Here is a 23653-nt window from a genome sequence, read left to right as displayed (position 1 = left end):
GGGAAAGTCCTCTCTTCCTCTCTCGGCCCCACTTGGAATTGGCTGCTAGTAGACTTATCTCTACCAGGAGGTGCCATTTTGCACCCGCTTGAGCCATGCTCACAGCTACTCTCATCGTTTTGGCTCTTCTGGCTACAGCCCTGTGGGTCTGGCGGCATGGGGGGCTCCACCCGGCGAAGGGTTCGGGGGAACTGCCTGGCCCTCCGGCCCTGCCCTTTGTCGGAAACGTCATTCACATGTTTCATCCTGATCTTCCCGTTCATTTCTTGGAGCTCGCCCGACGCTATGGACCGATCTATCGCCTCCGCCTTGGAAATAAAGGTGAAGCTAAACATGGTACAGGTGGCAGAAGTGGGGTTCGGGTGAGAGGGATGGTCATTACAGACCCCGGGTCGGTCAAGACTGACTCATTCATCAGGGTTTTCGTTCTTGGGTTTTATTATTTAATTTTACCACTGCCTTCTCCCTCTGCTTTTTTAAAAAAAGTTTCTAGAGTTTATTTTATCTGCATGCTTGCTCTTCCTCCCTTTTTATTTATTTATTTTTTTTAATTTATTCCACTGCGGTGCTTTTGAGTAGCATTTTCCATGTCTTTTTGAAGCAATGCTGGAAAAATTTTAAACAAATTGAAACAACAGACACTGGGAGTTCTTTGTCAACTTCTGTGTAGTATGCTTGAGAGAAAGTCTCTTTATTCGTATCAGAGCACTGCACATCTTAAAATTATGGACATACATGAAATATAGGTAAAATTAAAACGAGCTGAAACAAATTGTTAAGAATTAGACTTAAATTAGACCATTTTTGATGGGAACTGCTCAGAGTAGTGCTTTGCTCTAATGGAGCAGTATACAAATCCACCTATCCATCCATCCATTAATCGTTCAGTCAATTAATTAATTAATCAAACAAACAAGTGGGTTACTTCAAGAACGTTATCTTGGCCATTGGCTAAGTCCTCTTTTGCTCATGTGGTGTGGTATAAATTGCATGCACGTAAGTGCTGTATGGATCGAATCTCTACAGTCACAGAAAATTTGTCCTGTACTCAAGTACTGTAGCTCCATTTGACTTGGTTAATCTTTGATATTCCCACTTCACTATGAAATCTGTTACGTGATTTCCAGATGGACCAGCTAGATAGTCTTGGTGAGAGACATTCTGCATTCCTCCATTCGACAAGCGTCCAGTTTTTGCTCTCCATAGCCTCTTCTGGTTTCAGATGGAAAGCATGAGATGGGTTGAGACTGGTTTCCTTCGCAACTGATGTCTGTGGTGAAAACCTCTATTCAGAAGCTTTCAATGAGTACTACTTGTCGTTATAGTTTATTTTAAAAAGCTCTAGCAGAGCAGCTTCAGCAGCGAATTGACTTTCTTAAACATTTCTTAAAGGGACGATAGTGGATCTTTAAAAAAAGTTTGGATGCAAATCCTAATAAATCTGAGACTCTTTTGTCGCAGAGAGATGATGTGAGTTTGTGGACAAACGGTTTGCTAGGAAGAGCCTAGTCCATGGGAACAATGATGTTATGTCATTTATTAATATATTTATCTAAAATACGAATAGATTGTTTTTCTGCTTACTGGAAATGCAAAAGAAGACAAAACACACAAAAATATTTTTAAACAGGTTTTTAAAAAATTAAAAAAAAATCTTTTTAAAAACCATACTTAAACTGCAGGGGATTCTCAAAGTGATGTAGTGGATAGAATGATGGGTTAGGATTCTGGAGAACAGGGTTCGAATCCCCAGTTGGTCATGGAAACTCACGGGGGGGGGGTGAGGACTGGTAAAACCACTCCTTAAATATCTCGCCTTGACAGCCTTGTTAGGGTCACTATAGGTGGGTTTCAACTTGTCAGCACAGAACACACACACAACAAGAGATTAAAAACAATTCCAAATGCCAACCTCAAAAACCAAGTTTTAAAGACTAGAAGTGAGGTGTGCCAGTACTCTTCTTCATTTGGTTCCATTCACAACATAGTGTATTGATGTATTTATTTCAAATAACTATGGCTTTTCTCCTGAGTAGAACTCCAAAAGACAGTAAAGCGCAGAAAAGCCACAGCCTTGAGTTTGGAAGCTTAGATGTTTACAAGAGCTGAGTACAGTTGTCAATGACAGGACATGTTAGAGGTCACGCATTCACATGTGTGTCTATGTGCTGTCAAGCCTGAACCAGCTTGTACAGACCCTAAGTGAGATATTAAGGGAGATATTTAAGGAAGTGGTTTTACCAGTCCCACACTCCCAATGAGTTTCCATGGAGGAGTGAGGATTCGAACCCAGGCCTCATGAGTCCTAGTCTGTCACTTTATCCACTACACACCACACCTACCTCCCACATTCACTGATATAACAATAATAAGGGATTGCTTAGCTGCTAGAAGATTATTCCGTTACTCTAGTTAGTGCTGTATGTTTACCCAACCCTATAGAGTAGTGGAATATTGGGATCTTGCTGGGTTACCGTGCTCCCTGCGACCCAGCCATTTCCCTACCGGAGCTGTCGGACTTTGTCTCTGCGGCACTGTTGGGTTCCCCGAGGCTGTTGGTCCTGTGGGACTTCAACGTCCATGCGGGGGCAGAGATTTCCGGACCAGCTCTTGAGTTCTTGGAGACCATGGCCTTCTTGAACATGTCCCAACATGTCATCGCCCCACCCACGTGGGCGGCCACACACTTGACCTGGTTTTCTCCTCCAGCTGGAGCGAGAGTGGTCCGATGGTGACTGACCTCGAGTCGGTCCCTCTGTCATGGTTGGATCACCACCTAATAAAATGTACCCTCAACATGGCCCTCCCCCCTCGCAGGGAGCAGGGACCTATTGTCATGGTCCGCCCTCGAAGGCTACTGGATCCGATTGGATTCCAGGATGCCATGAGAGGTGCTGTGGCAGACCTGGCTGGCGCTCCTGTCGAGGCCCTGACCGACAGCTGGTTCACCGCTGCGGTCAGGGCTGTAGACACGATCACACCTAAACGCCCCCTCCAACGCCGAGCTCGCCCGGCGTCATGGTTTAACCAGGACCTCCGGGCGCTGAAGCGGATTAGGAGACGGCTAGAGCGCAAATGGAGAAAGGATCCGACGGATTATAATTGGATAGCTGTTAAGGTCGCCACTAACCTTTACCTGGCCAGGGTAAAGGCTGCTAGCCGAGCATACTTTGCTAACCGGATAAGCGAAGCGTCCAACCAGCAGGCGGAATTATTCCGTATAGTGCGCGACCTATCCAGAATTGGCCCGGGTGATGGGCCTCCCCCTAGTTTTACACCGGACCAATTTGCAGCATTTTTAAAATCTAAAGTGGAGGCCATCCGCCGGGACCTCTCTCCTTTTTTGAACACAGTAAGTCGAGCTGAGATGTCCAGCGCTCCGTCTTGCCCGGTGATTCTTGATACCTTTCAGCCTGTTACGCCTGACACTGTGGCCAGGGCGCTTGACTGCTGTCGTGCCACCACCTCCTCCCTTGACCCCTGTCCGGCCTGGCTAATCAAAGCAGCCAGGCCTACAACAACGGAATGGGCCACTGCAATAATTAATGGGTCTTTCCTTGAGGGGAGACACTCATTAGGCCCATTAGGAAGAAACCAAGTTTGGCGGTGGACAATATTGGCAATTATAGGGCCGTCGCCAATGTTTTTTTCCTAAGCAAGGTTGTTGAGAGGGTGGTGGCCGACCAGCTTCAGGCGCACCTGGATGAAACAGATGCCCTGGATCCATTTCAGTCGGGCTTCAGGCCGCGCCACGGTACAGAGACGGCATTGGTCGCCCTGTGTGATGACCTACTGAGAGAGGCCGACAGGGGTAACGTGTCCCTGCTGGTCCTCCTCGACATCTCAGCGGCCTTTGATACCATCGACCATGGTATCCTCCTGGGGAGGCTCTCCGAGCTGGGTATAGGGGGCCTTGCATTGGCCTGGCTCCGCTCCTTCTTGGAGGACCGCCCCCAGAGAGTTCAGCTTGGGGAGAGCATCTCGGCCCCGTGGAATCTCAATTGTGGGGTTCCACAGGGGTTGATCATCTCCCCAATGCTGTTTAACATCTATATGAGGCCGCTGGGTGGGGTCATCAGGGGGTGTGGAGCCCGGTGTCATCAGTATGCCGATGATACTCAGCTCTACATCTCCTTTCCACCAACCGCAGGTGATGCCGTTCTGTCCCTTCAGCACTGCCTGGGGACTGTACTGCAATGGATGCAGGAGAATGGGCTGAGGCTGAACCCGGACAAGACGGAGGTACTAAGGGTGGGCGCCCCCGCAGTCAGGGGCTTGGGAAACTCCCTCTCCTTTGGGGGGGTGACCCTCCCTGCCAAGGATGGGGTCCGCAGCTTGGGGATCCATCTCGACCCGGCGCTCACTATGGAATCCCAGGTGACGTCGGTGGTCCGAACCGCCTTTTACCACCTCAGGCGGGTAGCCCAGCTGCGGCCCTATCTTGATGTTGGGGCGCTCACCACTTTGGTGCATGCACTCGTAATCTCAAGATTAGACTACTGTAATGCGCTCTACGTGGGGCTGCCTTTGAGGTTGCTGCGGAAACTTCAGATGGTGCAGAACGCGGCGGCCAGACTCCTTAGTGGGGTGAAGAAATTCCAACACATTTCACCCACTCTGGCCGCACTGCATTGGCTGCCCATCCGATTCCGCATCGACTTCAAAGTGTTGATGCTCACATACAAAGCCCTAAACGGTTTAGGGCCTCGATATTTGGTGGAACGCCTTCTGCCACCAAGATCTACCCGTATCACTCGCGCGAGCCAGGAGGTGAGGCTGAGGAGCCTAACGCCGAGGGAGGCCCGGAAGGAAAAGACAAGAAATCGGGCCTTCTCGGCGGTGGCTCCTCGCCTCTGGAACAACCTTCCTCCTGATATTCGCGCGGCTCCCTCGCTGGGTATTTTCAAAAAACAACTAAAAACATTGCTGTTCCGGCAGGCCTTCCCCCCCCAAGCCAATTTCTGATTCCTCTCTTTTTTCCCTCCTTGCATTCGATCTAATTGTTGAATATGTTTTTATATAAGTTGCCTTATCTATTGTTTTATCCCTGTTGTAAGCCGCCTAGAGTGGTCCATGAGTCCATCAGTCCACATTCACTGATATAACAATAATAAGGGATCGCTTAGCTGCTGGAAGATTAATGAGGATGAATCTTTTCTGACTTTCCTTGAGACGGCGTTCCGTTACTCTAGTTAGTGCTGTATGTTTACCCAACCCTATAGAGTAGTGGAATGTGCAACAGGGCTCTCAAATTTTGGAAGGGGTCATACAATCGTTTTCCTTCCTTATTGGGAAAAGGCACTAAATATCTGTCATGTTTGTCTCTTAGCCGAGTGTATACACTCCCAACAGAGGTCCACCTTAATTTTATCTTTAAAAAAAGACAGAAGTATAGAACTACGCCCAGTCTGAGTCAAGAAATGTTCTAGTGCTATGATAGCTACAACTGAATGGCAGATTTCCAGATTTTCATTTTCCACCTTCTCTCTCTTTCTCTCTCTCTCTTTGCTAGATGTGGTTGTCTTGAACAGCTCGGAAGCCATCCGCGAGGCACTCATGCGGAAATGGTCTGACTTTGCCGGACGGCCCCCCAGCTTTATCGGTACTATTGCCCTGGTTAAATGTGAAATCTAAATTATAAAAACTGAAGTTAAATGGAAAGAAGATTCAATATACGACAGATAATCTCTATGCTGATTTCTTAATTTGAGGCAATTCACCTCTACAAGTTTCACTTTCTATGTTATGTTAGTGTCACTATGCAAGTGGATGTTGTCCATGAGTTCACACATCACAATGAACCCTGGTTTGTGTTAAATACAGTTTGCTGCATACAATACAAACTAGAATTTGTAAATCAAGTAACACAATGAATGGCCAAATAAATCTTGGCTTGTGTTCATCATTTCTCTCTCTCTCTCTCTCAGAGTTTGTTTTACCAGCAGTTATTTCAAGACAGGCATCCAGGTAACCCAGAATGGAAGAAGCCACTGTGATGGACTGACACATCAAAAAAGAACAACAAACAAACCATGGTTTAAACAAACCAGAGTTTGTTTAAAACTCAGCAAAGTATTCATTCAGATTGTGGTTGGTTGTTGATTGGCACAACATGGCTTATTAACAGAGATGAGCTTTCATGTCACAGATTTCAAGAAGCCATATAATGTCACAGTGAGTGACTACAATTCAAACTTAACATAGTCACTTAAAACATGGTTTGACACTCCAGTTTGTTGACTGATCAAAATAACCCACAGTTTCCCGGATTTGGACAGAATGGAAAACCACAATTGATATGAAAGTGAAGCTTTTGATCACCTTCTCCCACGGAGGAGGGCTACTCAAGACTAAGGTTCATTCTTGCAAATCATCCAAGTCTGAATTTTATTCCTCAGTTGGAACATATAAATCAAGGACTGGCACACAGCCTTTCCTTCCTGTTCCTGCTTGAAAGTAATCTTTTAGATAGCAATACCATGGCAACAACGAGCATGGAACCACCACCACCACTCCTCTTATGCGTCCATTTATCTCCTGCCCTTCCCTTTGCTGGGACTTACATATCTTAACCTAGCTGTCACTCAGAATGTTCACATTTATTTGGAACGAGTAAGTGCTGATCAAATGATGTCGAAACTATGATCCTTTGGGAAAATCAAGGAATCAAACTGATTTCAACTGCCTTGTTTAAATCAAATCAAAGACGTTTGTCTTTTTCATGCCACTTGTTGAAGTCACTTCCCTCAGGCCCTTGCTGGAATAGCTCAGTGGTTTAAGGCAGTGGTCCCCAACCTTGGGCCTCCAGATGTTCTTGGACTTCAACTTCCAGAAATCCTGGCCAGCAGAGGTGGTAGTAAAGGGTTCTGGGAGTTCTAGTCCAAGAACATCTGGAGGCCCAAGGTTGAGAGGGTGAAATGTTGGGGAAAGGGGCTAAGCGCCATGGGTGCTGCCCTAGGCTTACTGGAGAAAGATAGACCACAAAAGTAACAGATATAAAACCTAAATAATAGAGTAGGACCAACACACCAACAACTGTAGTATGTTAGAGACCAAATGGTGCGGAGAGGAGAAAAAGTGAAGATGGAGGGCCAAATTCTATGTGATAAATGGGGATAAGTGCGTGTGTGTGTGTGTGCCTTTTGCATGTTGTCTTAGATTCCCCCAAATATTTTGACTGCAGGCCTGCATAACTCATGCATATTTGGAAACTTCACAGGGCAGATAAAACCTAGCCAAAATGTGGGGGGAAGACCTATCAGCAGAGCTGGTAATGGGTGTCAGATTTTAAAAAGTCAGCTTGAGGTCAGTTTTCTAGAATTACATCTCACTCCAAGTCTTTGGCATGTCCAATAAAGGATAGAGTCTGGCCCCACAAGTCTTGCGTGTGACCTTGACTGATATGGGAATTGATCGTGTTCTCTTTGTTCAGTTGTTCAGTCCTGGGGGGAGGGAGGAGCGGTGGCCCTGACATCACACTGGCATCCGGTGGTGACAGAGGCCCCAGTTTCTCCATTCGGAGATGAATTCTTCCCTTGCTCTTTCCTGCCACCCTTAAATCCGAGAGCAACACCATAAAAATGACAGCTTCACAATTAAAAGTGGAACAGCCTTGAGAAGTAAAGGACACTTTGTTATCTTCCAGCAATGTTTTGTTTTGTGGCTCCATGGCTTGCAGAAACAGCTTGTTGTTTGTTTGTTTGTTTGTTTGTTTGTTTATATGAAATAAACAGCAGGCTTCAGTAACTGAGCAAATGTGGTAGTTTGAAGAAGGTTCCCTGGAATGGTGATGTTTTATCACCTTCTAATTGTGAAGTTACCAGCTTTTCTGATTCTGCTCCGAAGCCAGCATGGGGTAGATAGCCTTTCATGACTCTTAACAGCCACACCCCAACCCAGCAGCTGGAGGGCCCCAAGCCAGCCTTTGGGCTTCTCCTTGGTCTTTCTCTTAAGCAGGACATAGAGATCCATCAAATGAAGCCCATTGGCAAAGATGTGCCTTTAGAGAGTCTTTGGAATCCAGAACCAAGAATTCGCATTGAGTAAGGGAATGAAACAGAGCGCAGTGCCCTTCCATACAAAACAAACAAACAAACAAACAAACAAACAAACAAACAAACAAACAAACACACACACACACACACACACACACACACACACACACACACACACACACACACACACACAAAAGCAAAAAATAGAAGTCGGAATAAATTCCTTGTTGCTCCTTGTTTTCTCCACTGCAGCAGTAGAATTTAGGGCAGAAGAAAAATCAATATGTCGATCCTGGTTGCTAAAAATTAGAAGTCAGAAATTGTTGCAGATCTTGAGATCTACCAGTAGGTTCATGTTTCTGTCCACTTCTGGCGTAGAGGACCTTTTGGAGCAGAGGTTGGGATGATTTCTTCTTTGGACTGCCAGCCCCAGAATCCTGCAGCCCAGAGGTTGCCTGGGGCTGGCTTGGGGACTCTGGCATTTGTAGTCCAAAACAGGCAAAGAAACAATTTCTGAGCTCTGGTTTAATTTTCTCCCCTTTCCTCTCTCTCTTACGCCTTCCTCCTCCAACAACAGCCGATTTGATTTCACTGGGAGGCAAGGACTTATCCTTGGGCAACTACACCCCAACCTGGCGGCTTCAAAGGAAACTGGCCCACCTTGCCTTCCAGCACTCCTTGCGGGGAGATATGGAGCGAAATGTGCAGAACTACGCCCAGCGCCTCTGCAAGGTAATGCTTCTGCTTCGTTTTGCCTGACTTTGGGCACCTCATGAAAAAAGCAGGATTCTTTGGAAAAAGGCCATCACGCTGGGAAAGGTAGGAGGCAACAGGAAAGGAGGAGAAGACCAAATAGGAGATGGACTGGCTCCCTAAAGGAAGCCACAGGTTGGAGAGCTGGGCAGGGTTGCTGGGGAGAGGACATTTTGGAGATAATTCGTTTGTGGGGTTGCCACAAGTCAGAAGCGACTTGATAGCACACAAGAACTTAGTTTTTGTAGCTTGTGGTTTCCAAGTTCTGACGTTCATGTGGGAAGCATAAAGTGGAATCGGAATGATTTCCTAAAGAACATTCCAACTGTTCAGGTGAAAATGGCTTCCATTTCCTTTTTGGCAATCTTTTCCTTTTGTCCTCTTGCCTGTGAAAACTAGAGAGCAAAAGTTTTTTTTTAGTGGTACCTGGTTCCATCTAGTGGTCAGTTCTAGTAAATACATCTTGAAAATAAGCATTACTAGTTTTTTTTTCAATATTTTTAATATATTTAATATATTTAGACTGTGAATAAGTGAAATCGTGGATACCGATCCCTTTGATACGGGGGGGGGGGGGGTTTCCTACTGTATTTAAACTGAGTTTTATCTTAGGAACTAGAACTCTTACTGTAAGAGAAAGATGAGTTCTGTACCCACTTCCTACACTTGCCCAGACTGATCATGCAACAAGATTTATCCATGCGTCCCTTAGGGCCTCTCTGAAGCTATTCCATTTTATGGGCCATTTGATCTCCCAACAGGTTTTTCGCGATTATGGTGGGAAATCCGTGGATGTGGCTCATGACTTTTCCCTGCATACTTGTTGTGTCATTTCCTCCATCGTGTTTGGACCTTTGGTGAGTTGGCAAGGTGGGACCCGTAGATGATGAGCCATGCGGCTTTTCTTCTCCTACACCTCCCGTTCCTTTTAAATAACTTTTTTTTTGTACAGCCAGAGCTTTCTCCCCCTTTCTCCAGACTGACGGTTCTCTTTCCCTTCGGCAGGACATTGCCGTTGTTGAAGAAATGCACAACTGTATGATCGAGCTAGTTGAAGCGTGGGGCGCGGTCCCAGTCAAACTTCTGGACTTTCTCCCCATCCTCAAGGTGCGGAGGAGATAATGAGTTTATTGGCTTGGTCGTCCACAGAGCAACCACCTTCTGCTAGGGCTTGACAGCAACCTCTCAAGTGGCAAAACCACTTCTCATGGGACCTTCTACCCCCTTGAACCCATTAGAAATCCATTCACTGCCAGAAATTGAGGGCTGTTGTGATTAGCTCTCTAGGCTACAGGAGGGCTCTGGTGCGTTCTTCCACATGTCAGAACCTGGTGAAACCACAAAGCAGAAGGTCCCACAGGATATCTGGAATAGAGATAGGCACAAATCACCCATTTAGTGGTTTGTGCCGGTTCGTTGATGAGCAGCCGCAGAACATTGACAGAGAGCACAGCTAAGGTGAGGGACATAGAAAGTCAGGCTGGTGCAGAGCCTGGAAAAGTTAGTTTTTTGGACTGCAACTCCCAGAATTCACTTGCCCAGGATAGCCACCATTGGCAAGTAATTCTGGGAAATGTAGTGTTGAGAAGCACCTTTTCCAAATTGTGATCTAGTCAAGAAGAAATACCGCGATTTTTCCCTATAGGGAACATTGCAATGCGATCGCTTTTGCGATCGCAAAATCTTCATCGCTAAGCGGTTTCGTCGTTAAACGGGGCGCCCATTAAGCGAGGCACCACTGTATTGTACCAGAGGCATGAAATGTGGCAATGGTTTCCAACTGATGACTACACAGGGTCCAGGAATGAGGAGGCAGGCTCTTCTGACCTACAAAGATTCAAGGAAACTATTAAATTCTGGGACCCACAATCTCTCTCCTAGATCTTCCCCAACCCCACCTTTCGGCGTCTACTTTCCTGTATCAAGAGCCGGGATGCCTTTGTCCAAAGCCAGATGAAAAAACACCAGGTGAGAACAGGGGTCAACTGGGTACACTGGATTGCGACTTTCTGATGGGAAAACCGAGGTGGGGATCTTCCAGTGGCCTAGAAGCAAAATCGCTAAAGTGTGATGTTCCTGCAACCTCTGCCAGACTTAGTCGTAAATTTCTTAATGTTTTACGCAATGGATAGGGAAAATTATGGCTGAGTTTGTAGAACTTGGGGATGCTACATTTTTGGGGGGAACTACAACTCCAAGAACTGGTGTGGCCATTATCTTCATCATCATTATCAATACCTTCTCAGAACTGCAGAGGGGGAAGGGGCCCTATGGATCATCAAGTGCAGCCCTTGTTCCCAGGACATTCTGGGAATCAGGGAAAAAAAGGTAATATTTCCCATCTCAAAATATTAGACTAGATATGTTTGCCATGTGGTGCTGGAGGAGAGATAGCAGATGCCTTGGGCTTGCCAGAAAGATGAACAAGTGGGTCCTAAATGAAATGAAGCCTGAACTCTCTCTGGAGGCAAAAATGTTGAAACTGAGGCTGTCCTACTCCGAGCACATCCCGAGAAGGCAGGATTCTCTGGAAGAGACAATCATGCTGGGAAAGGTGGAAGACAGTAGGAAAAGAGGAAGACCAAATACGAGGTGGACTGACTCCCTAAAGGAAGTCACAAGCTTCAGTTTAGAAGAGCTGAGCCGGGCAGTTGAGAACAGGAACTTTCGGAGATTGCTCATTCATAGGGGTTGCCATGCATCGGGAGTGACTTGAAGTAATCTAACAACAAGAACAAGTTGCTAGACTCCCACTCCCATCATTTCCACAGCTGGGGATGATGGAGGTTGTAGGCAGCAATATCTCCTAGTAGGGGCCTTGTTGGCCTGAGATTCCCAAGCGATTGACAACTTCCAGAGAGAGAGACATGAGCTGAGCGTTAGAGTTGTGGGGATTAGAGAGGGGACTGTACCGTTTGTGTGTGTGTGTGTGTGTGTGTGTGTGTGTGTGTGTGTGTGTCTTTTGGCCATCATTGCCCAAGCAAAGTTCCAGATTTGTGTGTGTGTGTTTTTGTGTGTGCGTGTGTGTGTAAGTTCCAGATTGGGGTGTGTGTGTGTGTGTGTGTGTGTGTGTGTGTGTGTGTGTGTGTGTGTGTGTGTGTGTGTGTGTGTGTGTGTCTTTCGGCCATCATTACCCAAGCAAAGTTCCAGATTGGTCAAGGATCTTTCCATCACCCCTTCCTGTTCTTTAGGACCTGTAGCCAACCTGGATAGATGAGCTGTTATTACAGGACCCAGAAACCCCTTTGCAAATAAGAGCCCTTGGTGGCTCATCGTGCAAGAGAACAACCAATGCAGAGACACGGGTTCTCTGAATTCAAGCCCTGGTACCTTCTTACTCTGTTGTTTAATAAACAGAAAAATATGAAGTGGGGATGGGATGGGAGGCAAATTGTATGGGTCCCCATTTGTTGCACACAATTGAGCGAGTGAATCATAGAATCACAGAATAATGGAGTTGGACGGGGCCTATCAGGGCATCAGATCCAACCCCCTGTTCGAGGCAGGAATCCAAATCAAAGCAGATCTGACAGATGGTGGCCCAATTTTTTTCTTGAATGCCTCCAACGTTAGAGCACTCATCATCTCCCGAGGTCATTGGTTCCGTTGTTGTACTGTTCTAAGAGTTAAGAAGTTTTTCCTGATATTCAGCCGAAATCTGGCTTCTTGTCACTCAGGCCCATTATTGCATGTCCCACACTCTGGTATGTATGTATGTATGTATGTATGTATGTATGTATGTATGTATGTATGTATGTATGTATGTATGTATGTATGTATGTATGTATTTATTTATTTATTTATTTATTTATTTATTTATTTATTTATTTATTTATTTATTTATTATGTCTAGAAGGCTGGGGCATAAATTTAATCAATTGGTCGTTTAATTAATCAAATTTATACCCCACCCATCTAGACACAAATCTACTCTTTTGATTGAGGACTGATCCTGCCCCTCTTTTGAAGTATTTGAAAAGTGCCATCCGATCTCCCCTCAAGTCTTCCTCTATAATATGGAACATGAAATTCTCTAGGAGCTGTTTTGTTTTTGTTTACTGCAGAATAAGCGCAGGGCGTCCTTCTTGAAGGCGTCCTTTTAAAAGTGCGGTGTCTCCGGACAGAGCCGGATCCTGATGCTCTCCAAGAAGGCACCTCTTGGATAAAGGAATAAATCCTGTCATCTGTTACTCCCTCAGGAGCCCCATTGCTCCTCAGAGGCCCGGGACATGGTGGATCATATGCTGCAGTTCCTGAAGGACCACGACACTGGCAAATGGGGAGACACGGGACTCCTACCAGAGCACGTCCACATGGCCATTGTCGACCTGCTCATCGGAGGTACGGACACCACCGCTACCTTACTCACCTGGGCCGTGGCCTTTCTGCTGCACCGCCCACAGGTAGGATGCGTTGGGAGTTTTGTTGCAATCTCGCATGCTGCCTCTAGTAGAAGTAGCTGGGAGGGACCTTTTTAGGGTGGGCTAACCAATCCAGCAGTAACCAATAATTCCCTCCTTTCCCTGAGTTCAAAGAGAACTCTGCTTTTCAGCCCTTTCCCTTCTTCCGAGTCTGCCGGAAGCAGTCAGTGAGTCTGTCGAGGCCTGTCGCTGGGAGCGGTCAGTCGTGTTTGTTAGTTGGGCTGTTTGATTTGTTCAGCTGGAAATCAACAAAACACTTCTCTCTTGCTATTGTCTCAGAGTCAGTTATGGAGACTGTAAGTGCCAGTGGATAAGAAAAAGGGGTGGACTACTCTGGGGAACTTGAAGCTAATTCTGTTCTGTGAATCTAGGCACTTCTGCTGCCCAGCTAGAGGAGTCTAACCAGAAATTAAAAGTTCTGCAACAGGATGAAGGCTCGGAAATGGGCAGTATCCTAGGTCATGTGTTCTCCTAAATCAAACTCAGTTCCGCCCCCCCCCCCCGCTTGTGTTTTTATCTTCTCTGATAAGCTCCTTTGCAAAATCTCAACATCACCTCTTCACAACAAGGTCACAGGAGACAGCGATGGATGTATGGGAGGTTACTGAGTAGACATGGTCTAGAGGGGCGGGGTAAAAATCCAATAAATAAAGAAATAAATTACTGGTTTCCAACTCCCATCCCCCCAGCCATTGGCCATGTTGGCTAGATGGAAAGGAGTCAGAAGTCCTAAACATATATGAGGGGAGGGGGGCACCGAGCTGTTCTGTGTGAAGGGCTCTCCAGCAGGAGCCTGAAAGGAAGAGGGAGAACCACAAGGAGAGAGCGAGCCAGAGCCTTGAAGTTGCTCGTCCATGATGGTGAGCCTGCCTGTGTGTGTGTCCGAGCGCCATGCCCGAAGGACCATGTTTTGTTTATTATCAAGACGAGCTGTCTCAGCATCGTGAGACAGGGCGGCAAGACTTCTCCAGCCCCTGCCAGAGGTCGCTTCTCCAGTGCAAGGGACGAGACATGAAACGCTTCCCTTCCCCATCACAGTTTGCTGGATTTGCACAAAATGCCTCTAAGTGTCTTCTCTCTTTTGGAAGCTCAGTGCAGGCAGGCACCCACTGGCGGATCGCTAAAAAATATATTAAAAAAATGCAAGCAACCTCTGTGATGTTTCTGTGTTATAAAAATCCAGGTAACAAGAAGGCAGCTGTTTATGTTCATGTTATGTTTTATCATCATTTACAGACCAGATCATGATTCATGTCTCTAGTACACACACACACACACACTCACACACACACACACACACACACACACACACACACACCCGCACCAGCACCCGCACCCGCACCCGCACCCGCACCCGCACCAATTTTCGACAAAGCAAAGAGGATACTGGAGGTCTGGGAGGTTGCATCTGCAGGGTGTGGCGTGGGATGTTGTATCGCTCAAGCCGTGTGGGATGGGGATGGTGGTGACGATGTACCTGTGAAAATGCTGGGTTTGGATTTTCTTCTCTGCTTCCCTTCCTTGGCATCTTTCTGCTGTTTCTTGATCAATCACAGATCCAGGAGCAAATCCATGAAGAGCTTATGGCCGTCGTGGGGGTCCATCGCGAACCCACCTACAGTGACCGGCAGCACTTGCCTTACCTCAGCGCCACCATTACCGAGACCTTGCGCATGCGTCCTTCGGCACCTCTTGCCCTCCCTCACATGACCATCCGCGATACCAGGTACCCCACAGTCCTGCAAGCCATATTGTGGCATTCTGCGCATAAAGGCTCCACGTACGCATAGCAATGGTCTGCTTCTTCCCTTCCCTGACGTTCTGCACAGAATTAATCCCTGATTCCTTCACGTCTGCATTGACATAAACATCTTTGTGGGGAACATTAAGGAGGAAGCCCCTGTTAATAGGAAGACTTTCCTTAGAGCAGCAGTGGGAACACTGATAATTGATTGTTCCAGGAGCTGTGTTCCAATCTGAGGAGGGTTTTGGGTCACCTGCCAAGGACGGGCAGGGCTAAGGATTCTGGGTGGGGTCAAAATCAAGTGGGCGGGCCAGACGCCATTCTTAGCTCAGGGCCTCACCCCACGGGCCATTTGAATCATTTTAATTTCTGATTCCATTTATACGCACATATATTTATGTATAAGAACTGCTGGATAGACCAGTGGTTTAGGTCTCTAGCTGTGGTGGGGAATTGAACTCCAGAGGTTGGGAGTTCAATTCCCCATTGGGCCTCCTTGACAGGGGCTGGACTCGATGAACCAGAGGGTCCCTCCCAGGTCTGCAGTTCCAAGATGATGATGAAATAATAAATCGCTGGGCGCGTTCACATGACAGTCTTTTCCTTCAATACATTTCTTGAACTTTGAACAGGTTTTGTGGGCTGCCTGTGCGTACCCAACGAAATTGACTCGTTTTCCATTCTGTTTCAGGAGCACGCTGGTCTAAAATGGCTTTCTTTCTTTCTTTCTTTCTTTCTTTCTTTATTTATTTCTTTATTTATTTCTTTATTTATTTATTTATTTATTTATTTATTTATTTAAAAATTACCTAAATGATACATCACTAAAGTAGCTTCTAAATGTATGTGAAAAACTTCAGAAGGCAATATTGGAAGATGTTTCCTAACGCAAGGCTGTTCTTCAGTTTGAGGGCACTTTATTTCTCAAAGGACACTCGGTGGGGTGTTTATCCACGTTGACAAGGGATGGGACAAGCAAGAATAAATGTTACAATAAGGAAATGATACAGCGGTAAACTCTTGGGGGAGAGAATCCTGATATATCACTTAGCATTTGAAAAAAGAAATTAAAGGGGGAATGAGTGCAGTGGCCACATAGTGCCCACGGGACAGGAAACACAAGTGGGTGAAAAGTAAATCAACAGCAATGTTCACACACGCCAAACGGATGTGGAAAGAAGCAATTCAGGCTCTTTTTAAAATACCCATACCAGCAAGGTTGAAAAAAAAAATTGATCGATTGGCTAAATGAATGGATTTTACCCATGTGTCCTATAAACGGAAATTTATAAAACAATTTAAATAAGGGCAGAATCGATATAACTGCAGTTCTCATGGTCCGTGTGATTATGACCAAAGTGGACATTTCCCCCTCAAAAGTGCAGCTCAGTTCTGTGCATGTCTACTGCGGAAAAAGCCCCAGAGCGACCTAGACAAAGGATTCCTAGAAGTCTTTGATACTAGCTGCACTGGCCAGGATTTCTGGGAGTTGTAGTCAAAAACATCTGGTGATTCATTGTCGAGAACCACAGTTATAAAGGACATATGTTATTGCAGTAGGAAAATAGCATACTTTGGCCTTTGAAACAGAGTTCTATCAAAACACTCAAGGCATTTTCTCCTGGCGTTCTACTCTTTGATAGCATTCAAGTTTCCAGTACCGGTCTGAAGTTTTAGTTCTCTCACCCAGACATTATTAGTTTTTGTCTGTTTTGCTGCCTTTCTTCCAAGCTCTCTTGAGACTCCTGTAAAATGTCTCATTTCCTTTGCCTCTCAATTCCATCGTCATCAATTCAATTGAGACCATTAAGAAGTCTGATTCTTGCTGAGTGCCTCAGAAAAGACCTGTTGGCAATCCCTGTATCGGGAGTCAAGGTTCAGGAAGCAATGCTGGATCCGATCATATTCAGTTCCCCATTTTGAGGTTTAGATACAGCTCCACTGCATTGAGTCCGGCACTTCCTCTCCCTCCATCCTTAGACAATATCTTGGTTAGCTGAGGCCCTGATCAGATAGTAAAGGTTACCCTTGACATTTAATCCAATTGTCTCTAACCAAGATATTGCTCATCCCTGTATCCAAGCCATAGAGCCAGCGTTTGTCCGTAAACAGTTTCCATGGTCACGTGGCCAGCGTGACTAGACACGGAACGCTGTTACCTTCCCCCCGAGGTGGTCCCTATTTATCTACTCACATTTTTACATGCTTTCGAACTGCTAGGTTGGCGGGAGCTGGGACAAGCAACAGGAACTCACTCCGTTGCGTGGATTCGATCTTATGACTTCTGGTTTTCTGACCTTGCAGCCCAGAGGCTTCTGCAGTTTAACCCGTAGCACCAGCACCACCACATCCCTTAGGGATGAGGGACATATAAAATAATTATTGATCCATCAATATGTTGGGAAGGGGTTCTGTTTGGGAATATGTCCTCTATTGAACTGGCTGCTCCTGCAGAATCGCATTAGTTTGTCTCTTTCCCCCACCATCTCATCTGCCTTTCAGCTTAATCTCCTATTTCCTTCCCTCCCTGCAACGCCCCCCCAACTGCATCCTCACAATAAGTGGGGGAAAATTGCGTGTCGAAATGCTGGTACTCCAGCAATGCTTCATGTTGCTCTTTGACATCCTTCTGCCCACATATTGATGCCACTGGCCACGAATGCCTGCCACAAGAAATGCGGCCACCTTCCTGGCTCTGATTCTGAAAAGAAGCAAGGAAGGTCTTACACACAGGCCATTCCAGTAAGGAGTGCACCAATACCAGCAGAGGTACAAAATAAATACAACCTTCCCCGGGAGTGGAATAGAAACCTCAGTTACGCCGCTGACTGGGAAAACCTTTCAGTCTTAACTGTGCATCATGGGACTTGGGGGGGGGGGGAAGCAAGGATCTAACTGGGGGATAACTGGGGAACATTTCCCTAATGTGAGCAGGGCCTGAGAAGGAGGTCTTACAGTGGCTTAGCTTGCTGAGCTGATGGCAAGCCAGAGATTTTTCTGCTGAGCAACGGGAGTTATATGCAGTGGGTAGAGCATCTGATGAGGACTCAGGAGACATAGAAATCGAAGAAAAGTGGAAGTTGGAAGGGGCCTACGAGGCCATCCAGTCCAACCTCCCTGCTCAAGGCAGGAATACCATCCAAACAGATCTGCCAGGGGATGATCTAAGTTTTTCTCAAATGCCTCCAGGGTTGGAGCCCTCACCAACGTCCAAGACCTGACTGCAAATCCCATCCCAACCACAGAAACTCACTTGAGCGGGGGAGAGGAGGGGGTGGCTCTGGTAACACAACTCCTTCAATATCTCAAATACCTTAAAAGTCGTAGCGCAGCTGCTGTAAGTCAGGTGCAACATGAAAGCACGTAGCTATAACAAAAAGTAGGGGAACTTGATCTTTGTGTTCGATAGTCATAGTACCATGTTTTCCCGAAAGTAAGACAGGGTCTTATATTAATTTTTGCTCCAAAAAACACATTAGGGCTCATTTTCAGATGTTTTTTTCCTGTACAACAATCTACATTTATTCAAATACAGTCATGTCATCTTCTGGTTGCTGCACAAGGGTGGAGGGTGGGGTTTCACTGAACTGGGGCTTATTTTGGGGGTAGGGCTTATATTACGAGCATCCCCCCCAAAAAATCCTACTAGGGCTTATTTTCAGGTTAGGTCTTATTTTCAGGGAAACATGGTATTAGGTTTCTGGGCTCTCTGATAAAAAGTTAGAAAGGAGAAGTAGCCGAGGCTTTTGAAGCCAGGAGAGAAGGCACTTATTTATTGCAATTTTTCTCTCTCTTTGTTTCTGCCCTCCTTCCGCCCCCAGTGTGTCCGGCTTCTTCATCCCCAAGGGCACGACGGTCATTCCCAATCTCTATGGGGCTCATCATGATGAAGGCATATGGCAACACCCTCTGGAGTTCAGGCCAGGTATTGTGATCTCTCTCTCTCTTACTCTCTCTCTCTGAATCAGGGTCATAACTAATTTGGAAAAGTACCACACTACACCTCCAGCTGCTCCACCCTAGACCCTAGAAGGAAATAAAAAACAGATTGAGCTCAGTGGGCAACTGGAATGGCTGAAGAAGTGGACGTGTCCACGAAAACTCACCTTAAAATATAGCAGTCTTTGAGGTGACAGAAGGTTTTTGCTTTTGTTTTTTTTTAATCTTGTGTTATTTTTGCCTGACATGCTTCTGTAAAAGCAATGTACAGTGGTGCCGCGTATAGCGAGGTTAATCCGTTCCGGATTAACCCTCGCTATACGGAATCATCGCTAAACGGGTAGGGGAAACCTTTGTTACTTACCCGTTCAGCGAGGATTCCAGGTGCTGGCAGCCATTTTCGCGCCTTCGCTAAGCCAGGGCAGGGCGCGAAAACGGCTGCCGGCAGCCATTTCCGGGCTTCCGGCGGCCATTTTGGAACCGCCAATCAGCTGTTCGGCGGCTCCAAAATGGCCGCCACAATACCCGATCTTCGCAAAGGGATCGCTATACGGAAACATCGCTATACGGTGCACTCGTTAAGCGAGGCACCACTGTACTTATTGAAACATTTGGCCTTCAAAGGTAGCAGTAGACGATTCTGTCAGTTTCTTCACTTCCCCAACCCTTAAAACGGACCCATCCTGAACTTGGATTTGCTTTTTCTTTAGGTCACACAAATATTTGGTTGTGTGGTTTTCACGTTTTTGTGAGCAATTTTGCCAAATAAAGACATTATTTTGAGAGCTGTTCCCTCATATGCTAGGCTTCTGAATATTATTCTCTCCTTGGTGAGAGGAAGGGTGTCCGAGTTTAGGCTTTCTCCTGTCACTGCCTCGCAGAGACAAAATAAAAAATAAAAACAAAAAACCCCACTTGGTAAAGCTTTTGTAAAGCTTCTTCTCCAGCCTCTCTCCCAGTTTTTTCTTTCCTCTCTAGGCCCTGACAAGAAATATTCAAAAGCAAAACAAAGTGTGCTGCTTATAACCAGCCCATAATGCTCACTGCATTCTCTGGGTGGTTTACAGTTTAATTATGCAGGCTATATATTGTACCTGCAGCCCCCTAGCAATCTAGGTACTCAATTTACTAACCTCTCAAGGATGGAAAGCTGAATCAGTCTTGAACCTGCTATGAGAGCCCATTGGGATTGAACTCAGATCATGAGCAGAGTCTTCATTGAAGTACTGCAATTTAACCACTACACCGCAAGTCTTCCTTCTCTTCTATAGAATCATAGAAAAATGAAGTTGGAAGGGGCCTACAAGGTCATCAAGTCAAACCCCCTGCTCAATGCAGGAATACCATCAAAACATACAGTGGACCCTTGACTTACAGACGGCTTGACTTACAGACTTTTTGAGTTACAGACTTCTCTGGCCGCAAAATTTAGGTTTGACTTGCAGACTGAGATTTGACTTACAGACCAGAAAAAAACCAAAATGGAACAAAAACAGCCTGTTACGGGATTGATTGGTTTTCAATGCACTGTAGGTCAATGGTGACTTGACTTACAGACTTTTTGACTTGAAAACCGCCTTCCAATACGGATTAAGTTCTCAAGTCAAGACCCCACTGTATCTGCCAGATAAATATTGTAAATTTCTCTTGAATGCCTCCAGGGTTGGAACACACACCAGCTCCTGAGGTAACTGGTTCCACTGTCATCGTACTGCTCTAACAGTTAGGAAGTTTTTCATGATATTCAACTGAAATCTGGCTTCCTTTAACTTGAGGGCCATCCTGTCTCTGTTCATAAACATAACCAGGCCTATATGCTAGTTTGGCGTGCTGGGGAGTGCATGATCCTGGACAAGTGGAAGAGATCAAGGGAGATGCTGATAAATCCAGGCACAGTATAAACCGGCCGAAAATCGCGATAGCCCTGGGTTGCCCTTCACAATTTCTCCCATCTGTTGGTAGACCCACATGTCCTTCTTTGGACACACAAACTACTCTTGTACATAATGGTTCAATTTCGATCCCGTGTCCATAACCAGATAAATCTCACCTCCACAAATTGGAATAAACTGCAGCACAGCTTCACGGCAATCCTGTGAAAGAAGCTGGGCTGGTTATCTTCAGGACTCAAAGATATAATGATTGTGAGCAAAGACCCTGAGCTTAGTTCTCGTGGCTGTCAGTTCTGACTTAGGTGACCCTTTTATTCAGGTTTTTCTAGGTAGAGAATCCCCAGAAGTGGTTTATCCTTCCCTTCTTCTAGGGGGAGCCTTGGGACTGTGCCGCTTGCCCAAGGCTACCCAGGCTGGCTGTTCTGAGATGCACTGGGGGTGGGTTGGTGGGTGGGAATCAAACTCCCCACTGCTGGCTCTACAGCCTGAGACCAATTCCCTGAGATCACCAGCCATCTGTAAAACCTGAGTATTCTGTACCTGGGAAACCCTGGAAAAGGGTTGACATCAGTCAGAATTAACTTGAGAGCACATGATGATGATTGTGGCTGTTTAGAGAAGCTTTTCTATATGGGTTGGGGGTAATCATTTCCTCTGCCCAAGTTAGAGTGCCAGAACAGCGACCAGAGGTATCCCTCAGGGTGATAGATCGCGTGTTCTGGATTGCCACTTCCCACCCTGAACCTGATCCGTCTTTTATTTCTTCACAGAGAGATTCCTGGAGGAGGAGGAGGCCTCGCTTGAGGCTCAGCGGCCTCTGGTGCCATTCAGCTGCGGGGCACGGGTTTGCCTGGGGGAAGCGCTGGCCCGCATGGAGGCCTTCCTTTTCCTGGCCCACATCTTGCGAGATTTCCAGATTTTGCCCTCCACGCTGGGAGAACTCCCTGACCTCCGGGGACGCTTTGACTTCCTGGTTCACTGCAAACCTTTCAAGGTGCGGCTGGTGCCCCGGAGGAGGGCGACTGGTGCTGCCGAGGGGGGCCTCCACAGACCCGAGGAGCAGAAATCTGCTGTGTTGCCATGACTGGCGTGTCAGGCTGGAGTTCGGGAGAAGCAAGTCCACGTCCCCAGAGAGCCACAAAACTCACTGGCCGACCTGTAGCCAGTTTTACTCCCTCAGCCTCGTGGAGTCTTGTGAAGATAACATAAGGAGGAGCACAGCCCCTTATGCTGCCTTGAGTTCATTAGGAGAAAGGTGGAGAATAAATGTAACAGTTAAATAAAATATTGTAAAGCCTTCCCTCCTCTCCCTTGTCCAAATGGAAGCCTTGAGCAGTGCCTGCCGAATCCGCCAATTTTACCGAAATTGCATGGAGCATGAATTTTATTTGCCTCATCTCTTTGAACAAGGACACCCCAATAGCTTGATTTTATGTTTGCAAAATCTGCTTCATCCCCCCAAAAAAGTTTCAGCTTTTCTGCATTCTCTGATGTTCCCCAGTCTGTGCTGGCAGGCGGATGCTGGGTATTGTAGTCCAAAAGTGTCTTTTCCAGGCTTGGGAAGGCGCCGAACCATGGGGCTCTAGCTAGCACAGCTTTCCCAACAACTCCCATCCTCCTCCAACAACAGAGTGGGTCACACCTGGCAATCTTTTCTTTTCTTTTTTTAATCCACTCCATGAGACGGTATCTCTTTCCACAACAATGAAATGACCTGACCTTTTTAGCACATACTGTTTGTTATGCACATTTATCTTGTTGGCATAGATTTTTTTAAACATTTGCTGCTGCCACAATCATGCGGCTGTTTTAATAATAAGGTTGACGTACTGGTCTTGATGGGTTTAGCAGGCGGGATGGTTGTTTTGAAGGTTGTGCTAAGCCACTCTGGAACCCATCTGAGGCTAAAGGGTAAAATCTAAATGGAGCCCAATTAAGATAAACAAGCAGGACCTGCTGCAAATATCCAAATGTGGAGTGTTTATAGGTTGTGTTCCAGGGAGTCAAGCCCTTCGTGATGATCTTCCTCCCAGCTGGTGATCTGTTTTTTCATTTTTCCTCGGGATGATCCTGGACTGCTCTGCCTTTAGAGTCTCTGAGATAACCAAGGCCTGCCAAACTTGCACCAGCAAGGGAAAAGAGTGGGAGAAAATTCCTTTTTTTGCCAGGGGGAGAGGGAGGATCTGCTTCCCCTCTTAGCACCGGTTCCCTTCCTTTGCAAGGAAAGGCAGGGGAATTCTTGCTCTCGGTCATCCCTCTCTCCCCCTTAAATCTTGAGGAGGTGGCTTGTGCCCAGGGGAGCTGCTTCGGATCAAGAGCTTCTGCCACTCCCCTCATGGGTTGACCAGGCCATAGAAGGAGATGGAAGCCCGGGCTTTTAAAGCCACTTCACACGCAACACTCAAACTCTCTCAAACTCTCTCGTCTCCCCCAGGGCTGCTCGCCTTGAGTTTTCTTTCCTCAACCCTAGAAGAGCAAAGGACCACAGCCATGCTGTCTCTTAATGTCTGACGAAGTGGACGAGTCCATGAAAGCTTGCATTAAAATAGAGTGGTTAGTCTTCAAGGCGCCACATGTTTTTCCTCTTTCGTTGTGTTTCTTTGGCTTCTTCCCCGATAAGCCATTGCTCGATTCATCAGCCAGCATTCTAGGTCCTAGTACGAGAGGAATCAGTGACCTAGACAGGTGGGTGAGCGCTCCAACCCTGGAGGCATTCAAGAGAAAGGTTGACAACCACCTGGTAGATACCCTTAGATTTGGATTCCTGCCTTGAGTGGTAGGATTAGAAACCATGGCCTTATCGGCCCCTTCCAATTTCATGATTCTCAGACACTGCAAGGTCCTGCTCGCCCATGGCCTCCACCACAGGATGTGCACACTTTTACAAACATATCACGTCTCCATCTTTAG

At 46.5% G+C, this 23653-nt stretch overlaps 1 protein-coding gene across 2 annotated transcripts; it reads left to right on the top strand.

The window, feature by feature from the left end:
• The first annotated feature begins 12 nt into the window (after positions 1-12).
• CYP21A2 (cytochrome P450 family 21 subfamily A member 2) lies at positions 13-22043 on the top strand. 2 transcript variants are annotated; one of them, XM_072988585.2, is made up of 10 exons: positions 13-336; positions 5513-5602; positions 8572-8726; positions 9509-9604; positions 9753-9854; positions 10629-10715; positions 12947-13150; positions 14725-14894; positions 18734-18837; positions 21514-22043. In XM_072988585.2, the coding sequence occupies exons 1-10, from the start codon at positions 96-98 to the stop codon at positions 21825-21827; spliced, it is 1563 nt and encodes a 520-aa protein (XP_072844686.2). In that variant the 5' UTR covers positions 13-95; the 3' UTR covers positions 21828-22043. The 2 variants fall into 2 exon arrangements, with proteins under 2 accessions (XP_072844686.2, XP_072844687.2); XM_072988586.2 differs by having other exon boundaries at positions 14-321.
• Positions 22044-23653: the final 1610 nt, after the last annotated feature.

Source organism: Pogona vitticeps, chromosome 2 (assembly GCF_051106095.1).
Source record: "Pogona vitticeps strain Pit_001003342236 chromosome 2, PviZW2.1, whole genome shotgun sequence".
NCBI classification, from domain to species: Eukaryota; Metazoa; Chordata; class Lepidosauria; order Squamata; family Agamidae; genus Pogona; species Pogona vitticeps.
The sequence above is the reverse complement of the archived record's forward strand: the minus strand, read 5'-3'. Positions and strand labels throughout refer to the sequence as shown.